Source organism: Malaya genurostris, chromosome 3 (genome assembly GCF_030247185.1).
Source record: "Malaya genurostris strain Urasoe2022 chromosome 3, Malgen_1.1, whole genome shotgun sequence".
Lineage (NCBI taxonomy): Eukaryota > Metazoa > Arthropoda > Insecta > Diptera > Culicidae > Malaya > Malaya genurostris.
Window position 1 is genome coordinate 64,458,948 of NC_080572.1, and position 13,012 is coordinate 64,471,959.

The 13,012-nt window shown below is 38.4% G+C and overlaps 2 protein-coding genes across 9 annotated transcripts in view; both read left to right on the plus strand.

The window, feature by feature from the left end:
- LOC131436917 (beta-arrestin-1) overlaps positions 1–13,012 on the plus strand; it is a 249,149-nt gene that overhangs the window by 123,736 nt on the left and 112,401 nt on the right. The window contains exon 1 of one of the 8 annotated variants that reach the window (XM_058605904.1): positions 10,734–10,858. The exons of the other annotated variants lie outside the window; for them this stretch is intronic. The gene's annotated coding sequence lies outside the window, so the exon portion shown is untranslated. Of the gene's footprint in view, positions 1–10,733; positions 10,859–13,012 lie in introns of those variants that run through there. 8 annotated transcript variants of the gene reach the window in all.
- Positions 9,351–10,262, plus strand: LOC131436918 (trypsin-4-like). Its single transcript, XM_058605910.1, has one exon. The coding sequence runs from the start codon at positions 9,393–9,395 to the stop codon at positions 10,188–10,190; it is 798 nt and encodes a 265-aa protein (XP_058461893.1). The 5' UTR covers positions 9,351–9,392; the 3' UTR covers positions 10,191–10,262.

A 13,012-nucleotide genomic window follows, 5' to 3' on the forward strand; every position in this document is an offset into this window, starting at 1 on the left:
GGACATAGATAACAGTCGCTGGGGGCCAGATCTGGAGAATACAGGAAAATATACCTCGTCTAATACGATCAACTGTTATTCAAACACTAGTGGATAGATTGTCATGAAATTTGGTATTGGGCAATCTAAAGACTGTCCCAGAAAGTAAGGACGCACTTTGATTTCGCTGTAAATAATTCACAAGTGTTAGATATTCAAATTTTATTCGATATACTGATAATATTGGACTACAACAACAGAATATTATGCTCAACATTTGCTACTTAGCCATTGTAGACTAGCAGGCGCACCTTCTTGTGAACGTTCCTCATTAAATTCCGTACAGACTTCTTGGCGAACCGAATTTTTAAACCTTTTTCGATTTTTTTTTCGAACTGTTGAATGGTTTTGGCTGCCGAGACATGTTTTCTGAGATGTGCCTTCGTTAATGCCCAAAATTCCTCAATTGGTCGAAATTGTGGGCAATTTGCTGGATTCGTGTCTTTTGGGACGAAAGTTACACATTTGGTAGTATATCATTCTACCGTTGATTTCGAGTAGTGGCAAGAAGCAAGATCTATCCAGAAGACAACAGGATCCTTGTGGCTTCGAATCATGGGTAGAAGTCGTTTTTGTAAACATTCCTTTATGTATATTTCGCTGTTAATTGAAGCAGTGGTGATGAAGGGTTTCGAAATCTTACCGCAGCTACAAATTGCTTGCCAGACCATAGCCTTCTTACCAAATTATTCGATTTCAATCGATGTCTCGGACTGGTTTAACACTTGCCCTTCTCGCACTGTATAATATTGTGGTCCCGGCAAGGATTTGTGATCGATTTTCACGTAGGTTTCCTCGTCCATGATTATGCAGTTCAAATTTCAAGGAAGAATTGTATTGTACAGCTTTCGAACCCTCGGCCTGATCGATGCTTCTTGTTTCGGACTACGTTTTGGTTGTTTCTGCTTCTTATAGGTTCGAAGATTCAAACGTTCTTTAGCACGAAGAACAATTGACTTCGAAGTGCTCACTTTTTTGACCACATCCCGAACTGAAACCTCCTTCTTTTGCTCGAACGCCTTCAGTATACGTTTATCCAACTGAGGGTTAGCAGGACCTTTTTTTCGACCCGTTTTCGGTTTATCCGCAAAGGTGTTATCCTCACCGAACTTCCTGATTGCATTTCGCACGACTTTTTCACTTACTCCTTCCATTTTTGCTATCTTTCTCAGTGACAGATTCTGAACCATTGCGAAATGGCAGCGGTTTTTGGTTGCGTCCATACTTTCTGGGACAGTCTTCACATGGCTATCTAGGCCATAATAAACACCTTCAAAACTGATTGTGATAACATTACAATTTCAACGATACCTACCAACACTATAGCAAGAATTTTACCGAATATGAAACAACCAATTGATCTGCTATCACAGTTTAACGTGTTATATAGTCTACCATGCGAAAACTGCAAGATGAATTACATCGGCATTACTCGTAATCATCTAAAAACTAGATTATACGATCACAAATCAAATATCAACCAGTACGATAAGCTAAAAAATTATGGTGCGGTAAACACCGACGAACGGATGATCGCTCTAGGAGAAAAAATTGCGCTCATTAAACATATGGTCACTCACAATCATACCTTTGATCTTAAGAGTATCAAAATCATAGACCGAACGTTTCGTTCTAACCACGATGTAAAATACACTGGTGATCACGTTTTTTCTATGTGTTAGTGCGGTTGTCATTTTAGTTTGGGATAACACAGATACGTGAAGAAGAAAAAACATAAACAAGTGATGTTGCGGGATTTGGTTTTATGAAAATATTCAGAGTTGATTCTGTTTGCGCAAATATTGACAGTAACATGCGGTGTTTTTTTCCGGGATATTTCAATCGTCGAATTCGAGGGAATGATCTGTCTATTCCATATCATCGAACACCGAAGAACCCGTTTATTAGAAAAAAAAACTGGTTTATTTTTTGCGGACTGGAGTACAATAGTGTAAAGAACTGGCGCGTATGTTCTGCACATTTCGAGACCAAAGATTATCAGTCGAGCGAAATGCAGCGCAAATTTTGTGGATTTCAACGTAGGGCATGGTAAGTTCAATATTTTCAATCATCACAGGCAATGAGGACACTGATTTTAGCTCAACTTGAGTTTGATGAGATGTTTGTGCGAATATGGTGATTGGTCCTTATTTTTTTCAAGACAATGATGAAGCAACGGAAACTGTTAATGGCGATCGTTATCGAGCCATGATAAACGATTTTGTGATGCCCGTTATTCGTGAAAATGGTTTGAATGGCTGGTTTCAACAGGATGGTGCAACATTCCATACAGCACGAATATAAATCGATTTGTTACAACCATTGTACTCCGGACGATTCATATCGAGAAACAGTGATTTCGACTTCCCCCTGAGATCACCCGATTTAACGCCACCAGACTTTTTTGTGTGGGGCTATTTGAAATCTAAGGTATACGCTGATAAGCCTAGAATCATAACTCAAGTTAAAGACAACATACGACGTGAAATCGCCGTCATATCGACCGATACATTGGCCAAAACGATGGAAACCGCCGAAAAAAGCCGAAATTTTGTACTCAAGACCAAAGGTGACCATTTACTCGATATAATTTCCAACACATAGCTGTAATCTATAACAGATCAGCTGAAAAGTTCGTATCGTTTCTATGAGAGGGCGCCACTAGAATTAAATCCATTCCATTTTCAGTTAGTACCAACCTTCAAAAGATACGTGTATAAATTTGACAGCTGTCTGATTATTAGTTTGTGAGATATTGCATTTTGAGTGAAGCTACTTTTGTTATTGTAAAAAAAATGGAAAAAAAGGAATTTCGTGTGTTGATGAAACACTACTTTTTGATGAAAAAAAGTGCCGCCGATACCAAAAAATGGCTTGATAAGTGTTATCCAGACTCTGCACCGGGCGAAGCAACAATTCGTAAGTGGTTTGCAAAATTTCGTACTGGTCATATGAGCACCGAAGACGATGAACGCAGTGGACGTCCAAAAGAGGCTGTTACCGATGAAAACGTGAAAAAAATCCACAAAATGATTTTCAATGACCGTAAAGTGAAGTTGATCGAGATAGCTGACACCCTAAAGATATCAAAGGAACGTGTTGGACATATTATTCACGAATATTTGGATATGAGAAAGCTTTGTGCAAAATGGGTGCCGCGTCATCTCACAATCGATCAAAAACAACAACGAATTGATGATTCTGAGCAGTGTTTGGAGCTGTTATATCGAAATAAAACTGATTTTTTTCGTCGATACATAACAATGGACGAAACATGGCTCCATCACTTCACTCCGGAGTCCAATCGACAGTCAGCTGAGTGGACTGCACGCGATGAACCGAACCCAAAGCGTGGAAAGACTCAACAATCGGCCGGTAAAGTTATGGCGTCTGTATTTTGAGATTCGCATGGTATAATTTTCATCGACTACCTTGAAAAGGGAAAAACCATCAACAGTGACTATTATAAAGCGTTATTAGAGCGTTTGAAGGACGAAATTTAAAAAAAATGGCCTCATTCGAAGAAGAAAAAAGCTTTGTTTCATCAAGACAATGCACCGTGTCACAAGTCGATGAAAACCATGCTAAAATTGAACGAATTGGGCTTCGAATTGCTGCCTCATTCACCGTATTCTCCAGATTTGGCCCCCAGTGACTTTTTCCTGTTCTCAGACCTCAAGAGAATGCTCGCTGGTAAAAAATTTAGAAGCAATGAAGAGGTAATCGCTGAAACTGAGGCCTATTTTGAGGCAAAGGACAAATCGTACTACAAAAATGGTATCGAAAAGTTGGAAGATCGCTATAATCGCTGTATCCTCTCTGATGGCAATTATGTTGAATAATAAAAACGAATTTTGGCAAAAAATGTGTGTTTCTATTAAACGATACGAACTTTTCAGCCGAACTGTTATCCTTGAACCAAATTAAATCGAAATGAAAATAAATAAAATTGTTTTGCCTGTCTCATATAGAAAGGTAATGCAATTACTGTGAAAACCGACTATTTAACCCCGGAGGGCCGAATGTCATAAACCATTTAACTCAGCTCGACGAACTGAGTAAATGTCTGTGTATGTCTGTATGTATGTGTATGATTGGTAACTGATTTGCGAAAAAACTAATATATCAATTGAAAGTCTAATGAGATTCTATGTTCCTAAAATTTATTTTAAATTTTTAGTTTTCGGTAAAGGATCACACTCATATCCTATCAAGCCAAGTATTATTTTTAATGAAACTGAAAAATGATATTACCTTCCATCTATCGGTATGATAAAACCTTTCTCAGCCTTTACTTTATATTAAATGAAATTATTCACTAAAACCATTTTTATTTTTGTTTTTAATATACTGTCTTTTAGTAGTGCTATATTACTTACGAACAAAAAGTCGAACCGAATGCACTGATTTTTATTTTTTGAGCCATTTCAACTTACAGTTTCAACAGATGATATGAATTAATATTAAACATTTTCAATTCAATCACTTTGTTCATACAATTTTTGTACATGACTTGATGATAACATGATGCTTAACATGCAATTCACGATGGAGAATCAAGTTGATTTTAAGACCAAAATTCAAACGCATACAATTCACTGGGTTCTAGTTTTGGTTCAACACGTTTTGTTAATTGCAATATCTCTAACGGCTATCAATTCTGTGCATAACACTTTTGTATCAATCGTTTCTTCTTGTAACACCAGAGCAGTAAAGATGTAGATAATTCATCATCACATTAATATTCGAACAATAAGTGTTATGATGAACATTAATTTACTATCATTCAAAAGTTACTCTTCACGAGTTTAACAAACGTATAATAAGCGAATTTTGTTTGCATGAAAATGCTTAAGAAACGCGTTTGAATTTCAACTAAAGTAATGGTTGATTTTCCATTGCGATTTTTGTTTTGCTTTGTGCTGTTTTTGACATAAGACAGCATTAAAAACAACATATTTTTCAAATACTTCAATATGTGTAAATCAAATAGTAAATTGGTTGAATCAACTAATTATTAGTTAAAACAACAACTGCAAAAATCAAAAATTTCGAGATCGTAATTTTTTGATTGGAGGGTTTTCCGTGTAAGATTTAAATTGAAGGCCTTGTAGTCTCATGGGTTGTTATTGAATTTCATTTGGATCCGACTTCCGATTCGAGAGTTACGGGATAACCCAGAGACCGCTCATCCAATTTTCACTAGCGTAGGTTCCAACCTTACATAGGGCTTACAACCCCATATAATCCTATCAAGTTTCATTCGGATACGACATCCAATTTCGAAATTACAGACTGATAGGTATAAAAATTTCATTTTCAGGGACGTGTTTTTATACATGATACAGAAAATGCAATCAAATACATTCAAATAGCCGTATAATTCTTGAACTGGGCAGATTTGGTTACACGGGCAAAATTCCGATTCTAGAAATGAGCAAAACGAGTCATGATTTGGGGAAAATATTATTTTTTCATGTTGTGATAATACACCATGATTAAAATTTCTCGGGTCATGATCCATTCGGACTGATTTCGATGAAAATTAAACGTAACGCACTTGAAGTTGTTGGGTATAACTACAGGCGTGTTTCTGCTACGATGGTAATTTTTGCCACATACATACAGGCGTTATGTGTGATTTTTGCAACGATGGTCATTTTTGCAATATAAATTCAGTGAAAAGCACGACGAACTTCTTATAAAATGAAAATATTCTGTTTTTGAAAAACGACGACGCAAGAGATAACGTGTTTACTTGCGTTCATTTCTTCAGTTTTGATTTTGTGTTTCAGAATTTAACCCTATGTCGAATTCTTGCAAAAAAATAATCGTCTTATTCATAATATTTAGGTGCATCAATACAGCTTGTGCTGTTATATCTATGAAACAAATTGATCAAAGTGGTTGAACAAAATATTTTTCTGATTTTCGTTAGATGGTGTTTCAAATTCACAATCGAATTAAACGCTAACTCTCGGAATATTATTTTAGAAACAACGATTACATCAAATATGTAAGAATACATTCGAGCAAAATGTAACATTGATGTTTGTCAAATGAAAAGCGTAGCCGGGCTTAGTCTCTTATGATGTCAATTTTCGGTTCATTATCTTTATTTTTATGTTATGTTTAATTCTCTATCAGCTGGTGGGTAGAACAACACGATTATTAAATAACATGCTTCAGGATCAAGTAAACATTTTCAGTAGGTTTTGCCTTTCAATGTCTGATTTTTGCTTTACCATATCACATCATTTGAGGCAGAGGGTTCAAAGTGATATACGGGTAGAAAATATGAGTTACGAGCTTTGAAAGAAATGCATTCTTCAAGTAATGCATTTTCGAGTTGGGAGAAGAGTTATTGCTCATGATTTCATGATAAGTTAAAATGGCGGAGAGTTGGCATCACTGGGAGTGCGATGTAGTGTCCTGGTGCTGCTTTCAAAAAAGTGTTGTTTGATACGTATAGTTAAAAATTTGGTTGAAATAGTTATTTTGAGTGACAGTGCAGGTGTGGTAAGTGTGTGTTTAGTAGTGAGAGTGCTATTTATTGAATAATATTGATCCACGAAACTAAAGGTGCTCAAGCGGCGGATACTGTGAATTTGCCACCCCAAAATTCGACGATGTTAACCTGTTAACCGATCGAAACGCCGTCTGCATGTCATTGTCGGTGTTGTCGGATTTCTATGGAATGTGTGAAAGTTTACAAGTCGATCGTGTCATTCGGACTGAAGGTCTAGGGTTGGTCTGCAGCGGACCCATTCGCGAGTGTTTTTATTTTATTCTTTCAGTGGTCGTGTTTCATCTCGCGTTGCTGACAGCAGAGCGAGCAGGAGAAAAGGGATACTGGTGAGATCGTTCCTTGGAGATATTTCATATTTTTCTTACTTATTATATTTCTCCTGAGTATCAAAAATCAGGTTTTATTGAGATCATATTGTTTACCAAAACATATCCGGATTTCTTTCCCTCCCTACTAACAAATCTCCTATCCCGTGATGCTCGTGGAGATACAGTGGTACTCGCGGTCTCTAGAAACAACGAGTATCGGACTAACATTCCTTCCTTTCCCTCAGTAGCACAGCCTTTGGTCGTAGCCAGCGTCGTTATTGATGATTTAATAAAAAGATAGCAGTGAGTGGGTTTTCTTGGTTCATTGTACATTTCCACCCATTCGGTCAATCACGAAGTTCAACTACGGGCGATCTAAGGAGTGTATCGAAAATAAGCTATCCACATACATTTGTGTTGTACGCATGTATTTGTGATGGTTTTTTATGCTCAGATCACAGCATGCGGTCCGTTTGGTTCTCAGCTTTGGTTTGTTTACTTGTTTGTGCGGTTGAAATTCTGCGTTCTCAAAATATCGTGTATTTAAAAGCAGGTGAAAATTAAGGTTCTGGACACAGGGCTAAGTGAGAAGTGTATTACTATGCGAAAATTGGCGAAGCGGTTTGGAATTCATCATGCCAGTGTTAAAACCATCATTAATAAGTTTGGGGATTACTATTCTTTCGATTAGCTACCAGAAATAAGCAGAAAAACGGGTCCTTCCAGCCCGAAACTGGACAAGAAAGTGGTATCTCTAATCACAAAGAACAAGTTAATGTCAATACGTGATTTGGCCAAAAAAAGCAGGAACGAGTGTCGGAATGATCCAGCGTATCAAGAGACGAAATCACCTGAAGACCTACAAGAAGCAGAAAATCTCGAAACAAAGTGTAGAACAGAAGAAGCGAGTAGCAACAAGGGCCGGAAATTGTATTCCCGTCTTTTGCAGTGTCCTGCTGCATGCATTTTGATGGACAATTAGACTTATGTAAAGGAGGACTCAAAAACCCTTCCAGGTCCACAATATCGTCGTTGGGGAGGATATGAGCGATGCGGACAGGTCGATTCAAGTGGAGAAATTCGGTCGAAAGGTACTGGTATGGCAAGCAATATGTTCCTGTGGTTTGAAGTCAACCATTTTTTACACTACCGGAACTATAAATGCAGAAATCTATTGATCTGAGTGTCTCCAGAAGAGATTGCTGCCTTTATATAAGAAGCATAGTACACCTCCACTGTTTTGGCCGGATTTAGCGTCGGCTCACTGTGCCAAAACCACTCTCAATTGGTTTGCGGAAAAGGTATGAATTTCGTCGAGAAAAATATCAATCCACCAAATTGCCCTCAGCTTCGACCCATCGAACGTTACTGGGCAATCGTGAAGAGGGTCTTCAAGAGGACTGGTAAGGCAGCTGGGAACATGCCGGAGTTCAAAAAAATTTGGGCTCAAGCGTCCACAAAATGCGATGCAACACTTGTCCGGAACTTGAAGAAGAGTGTTCGATCAAAAGTTCGAAAATTCGTGAAGGAATAACTTAAATTTCATCAGGTTTTCATTAAGCTCAAGTTTATCCTCGTACAATTAAGGATCAATTTTTAGTTTGAATAAACAATCGTTTTCTATCATTATTTGAAAGAAAAATTTGTGGATAGCTTATATTCGATACACTCCTTACTTCTGCTCAGCTCATGATTTCACGATAAGTTAAAATGATTGGTTTCATGATTTTCTAATCATAACAGCAGTAACGGATTTCTTTCCTTGTAGTCAATGTATTTGATTTTTGGTATACCGGATCTTCGTTCCAGGAAGTATCGACAAAAAGCGATTGTGTACTCCAATCCGGAAATCAATCCAATTTCTTAGAAATGGTTAAACCGGTTTTCATATTCTTAAATGTAATTAAAGGTCTTATGTTTATATACAAAACTTCATCTGAATTTCATCTAGATTCGAATTGCGGTTTCGGTATTCTACGGTAAAGTGTGTTAAAAATTTTGTACCATCGCGGCGAAATAAATGTGGGCGAAGCAAACACTTGAAAAATTTTCTAAACTGGCCTCGAAACTACTCCATTCGATAGTCATTATCAGTAGACGGCCAAAAAAACTGAATCCGGCTATCACGGTTCCCGATTTCCGATTGCGTACTTACAATCAACACGTATTTTCAATCAAATAATCCCACATAGTACACACCTGGCACATCTGGAAAACGAGGCACCCAGGAAGAGTTCTCTAGATATAAAACATTTTACGCCTGCTCTAGGATACCTCTAATCCTCACCAAACACGTAGAAGTTCTTCGTGTGCTGCTACGTTTCATATAATGCCATTAACGCTTCGGAGGAAACCATTTAAAAAGTTACGGCCTTTGTTGAACAGTCGGAAGTACACATAGTTAAATGCAAACTAAGCAGTAGTTTTTTAATGGTCCGCCGATCTGTAACTATTTAAAACCTTCCCACAAAGATATCGATCGTATTAGTACATCTTGAATACTTCAGAGTGTCACAATGGCCGGGTACAGTAATTTTCTGTTGCTGTTCTCCTATTGCATAATAAGTTTGTCGAGTTTGAACCATGCTCATCGATCTGGGAGACACGCTTCCTCAACAGGTCGCGTAGTAGGTGGCTCGGAAACCGACATATCGAAAATACCTTTCCAGATATCATTCCTTTCGAGGGAAAAGCCTTGCGGAGGATCGCTCATCGGCGATCGGTGGGTCCTAACTGCGGCCCATTGCACCCACACGATAGATGTAAAATCGTTACAAATTCGTGTTGGTTCCTCTCACTTCGCTAGTGGCGGCCAGTTGATCCAAGTGAAACGTGTCCTGCAGCACCCACAGTATAATAATGATATTATTGATTATGACTTTTCTTTGCTGGAGTTGACGGAAGCGGTAGTTTTAAATAAAACATTCTTCGCTGTTGATCTTCCCAAGCAAGATGAACCGATTATCGACGGGACACTTCTGCAGATTTCCGGCTGGGGCCAAACTCGCAACCCACTGGAATGTAACGATGTGCTGCGGGTTGCCCAAGTGCCGGTAGTGAATCAGGAACAATGTAAGATGGCTTATTCTCCGAATCCGTTTGACGTGGTCACCGAAAGGATGCTTTGTGCAGGATATTTAATCGACGGTGGCACCGACACTTGCCAAGGCGATTCCGGTGGTCCACTGGTTGCGGGTAGAAAATTGATCGGTGTTACATCTTGGGGTGGTGAATGCGCTCAACCAGGTTTTCCGGGCGTGTATTCTCGAGTTGCCGCAGTACGCAACTGGATTCATAAAAGCTGTGGTATCTAAGCTAAGCATACGTGTACTGGCCCCCGCAATGCATTTCTGATGAAACAATAAAAACGCTTCTTGCTAATAAAATGCTGGTGGTCGTTTTATTGCAATTCCCTGAACAAATGGTCATTAAAATTCTATTAAAACTTTCCGGCAAAGCGTTCCCGAACAAAGTGTCGAACCCATTAGTCAGAAATGAACGATTCCTGATTTATCGGAATCCGTGTTGGGGTTTGTCAAATTGTCGCAAAACGTATGGTGGTTGTTAATTGCAAATCAGGTCTATTTGTGCGGTAAGGGTACATCCGTGACTAGTTTTGTTTTATGGCATTGTCTAATTCATACAATAAAATTCAACAAATCATTCACACCGAACTATGTAGTCCAATTAGTTCATCACTTTTGTTTGACACCTCGTTGTTTCCCTACTCGACTCGGGACTATTGGAAGCGTAGTTATTTATCGATCGCCATAAATTATCACTTCGTCGCATCACAAAGCAATATGTACCAAACTTTTATTAATGTATTTTTGTTTTCTTTTTCTTTCTATTTGCAGGATTTCTTACGTACATCTTTCAGCTCTCCTTTTTTTGTTGTGTCTGCCAGAGCGCGACACACGTCCGTAAATCGGTTGTGGAGCCATTGGAATCGATCACCAAATAAAACAAACGAAAATTAATTGTAATTTTGACGTTGTGCACCCATTACTTGTTGCACAGCCGGTGGCATGCTAATTTTGTGAACCGGCCATCGGGAGCTGTCTTTAGTATTTAAGCGTTTTTCGGTTGGGGAGTGGAATGTGATTTACTATAAATTAGCATACCGATGAGTTCGGAATGCACTTAATAAAAACTAATGCTTGGTTTAGTAGAGCGATAATGCGGTTGATACCATTCAGTTCTATCGCTAAATAGAATCTTTGCTTTTTTTATGAAACAGTAAACATGAGACCAGATATTTTCTGAAATTATGGAAAATATTCCCATCATTCTTTTAAAATTTATAAGTTTATCTCTATATTTTCGCGATGGCGCAATCTTGAACTAAACTTCATTGCATTCATTAACAATATCCAATGAATGATAGTAAGAAATCGAAGAAAAAAAATTAAAAGGTCTGAAAGTCTTCCCACAATTATGAGACTGGACTTATCAATTGAACCCTACAGACTTTATTCTATATTACCCTCGCAAGACAAGGAATACTGGATATTAAAGTACGCACTGAAGACTTTGCGCATTTTTATCTCGGATTTCCGAAGCTCCTCGGTTTTAACACAGATTTCGAAGTTCCCCGCGGATTTCCGATGTTACACGATCTTTTCTTCTACGCTGATATCTGCATTTACGTGGTTTTTATTACGCGGATTTCTGAAGTTACACGGTTTTGTACGCGGATTTTCGAAATTATGCGTTTTTTTCTCTACCCTGATTTCCAAACTTACGCGAGTTTTCGAAGTTACGCAGTTCTTTTCTACGCAGATTGCCGAAGTTGCGCGTTTTTCTTACCCTGATTTCCAAACTCATGCGGATTTCCGAAGTTACGCAGTTTTTTACGCGGATTTCCGAAGTTACGGGTGATCTACTGTGATTACCAAACTAATGCGGATTCTCGAAGTTATGCGTTTTTTCTCTACCCTGATATCCAAACTTACGCGGATTTCCGAAATTACACAGTTTTTTTTCCACGCAGATTTCCGAAGTTACACGATTTTTACGCGGATTTCCGAAGTTACGGTTTTTTTTACTGTGATTTCCAAACCTACGCAGATTTTCGAAGTTATGCGTTACGCAGTTTTTTTCTACGCAGATTTCCGAAGTTGCGCGTTTTTTCCTACCCTGATTTCCAAACTTACGCGGATTTCCGAAGTTACGCGGTTTTTACGCGGATTTCCGAAGTTACGGGTTTCTCCTAGACTGATTACCCAACTTATGCTATTTTCACGCGGATTTCCGAAGTTGTACGGTTTTTTCTAGGCTGATTTCTGAACTTATGCGGATTTTATGCGGATTTCCGAAGCTTCGCGTTTTTTTACGTGGATTTTCGAAGTTACGCATTCTTTTTCTATTTTAATTTCCAAACTTACGTGGATTTCCGCAGTTACGCGGTCTTTTTACTCGGATTTCTGAAGTTACGCATTTTTTATACTCTGATTTCTGGACTTACGCGGATTTTCGAAGCTGCGCGTTATTTTCTACGCGGATTCCCGAACTTATGCGTTTTTACGCGGATTTCCGTGGTTAGGCAGACATCCGAAGTTGCGCAGTTTTTTCGCAGATTTCCGAACTTTTGTGGTTTTTTACGTGGATTTCAGAAGTTACGTGTTTTTTACGCGAATGTCCAAAATCTCACGGATTTTTACGCAGATTTCCGAAGTTACGCGTGAACTATATTACTTTTGCGTGTTTTCGACCCATCGGTACATTAGCAGTTTGCGTTGAGCTGCTAATGCCACCTCGCGGTTAAAAACAAACCGCTAAAGAAACGTAAAGTTAAGCCTACTGGCAAAACGCTAGTTTTATTTCGAAGTCCAACGTCTTCACTGACTTAACGTACGAAAACAGGTGTGGACTTTCTGCCAATTACCTTGATTTAAACAGAGTCTTGTATGTGATTTTTTCATTATATTACCAAAGCCTTAGCAATGACTACATTGGGTAAGGTTCGCAATGCCATTATGCTGTTTATAATGTTTACATCGAACTTATACGTGGAACTCAACAATATAACGAAAACTTTTTTAAGTCATACATTCCAAATAACATAAACTATTTTATTTCATGCTTTGTTTTGCGAACCCCTGATTATTCTGTAAGTGGAGGCTTGGGAGTTTTT

Bases quoted from the DNA above. Each gene is read 5' to 3' on its own strand.
- LOC131436918 (XM_058605910.1), top strand. From the start codon at position 9,393: ATGGCCGGGTACAGTAATTTTCTGTTGCTGTTCTCCTATTGCATAATA.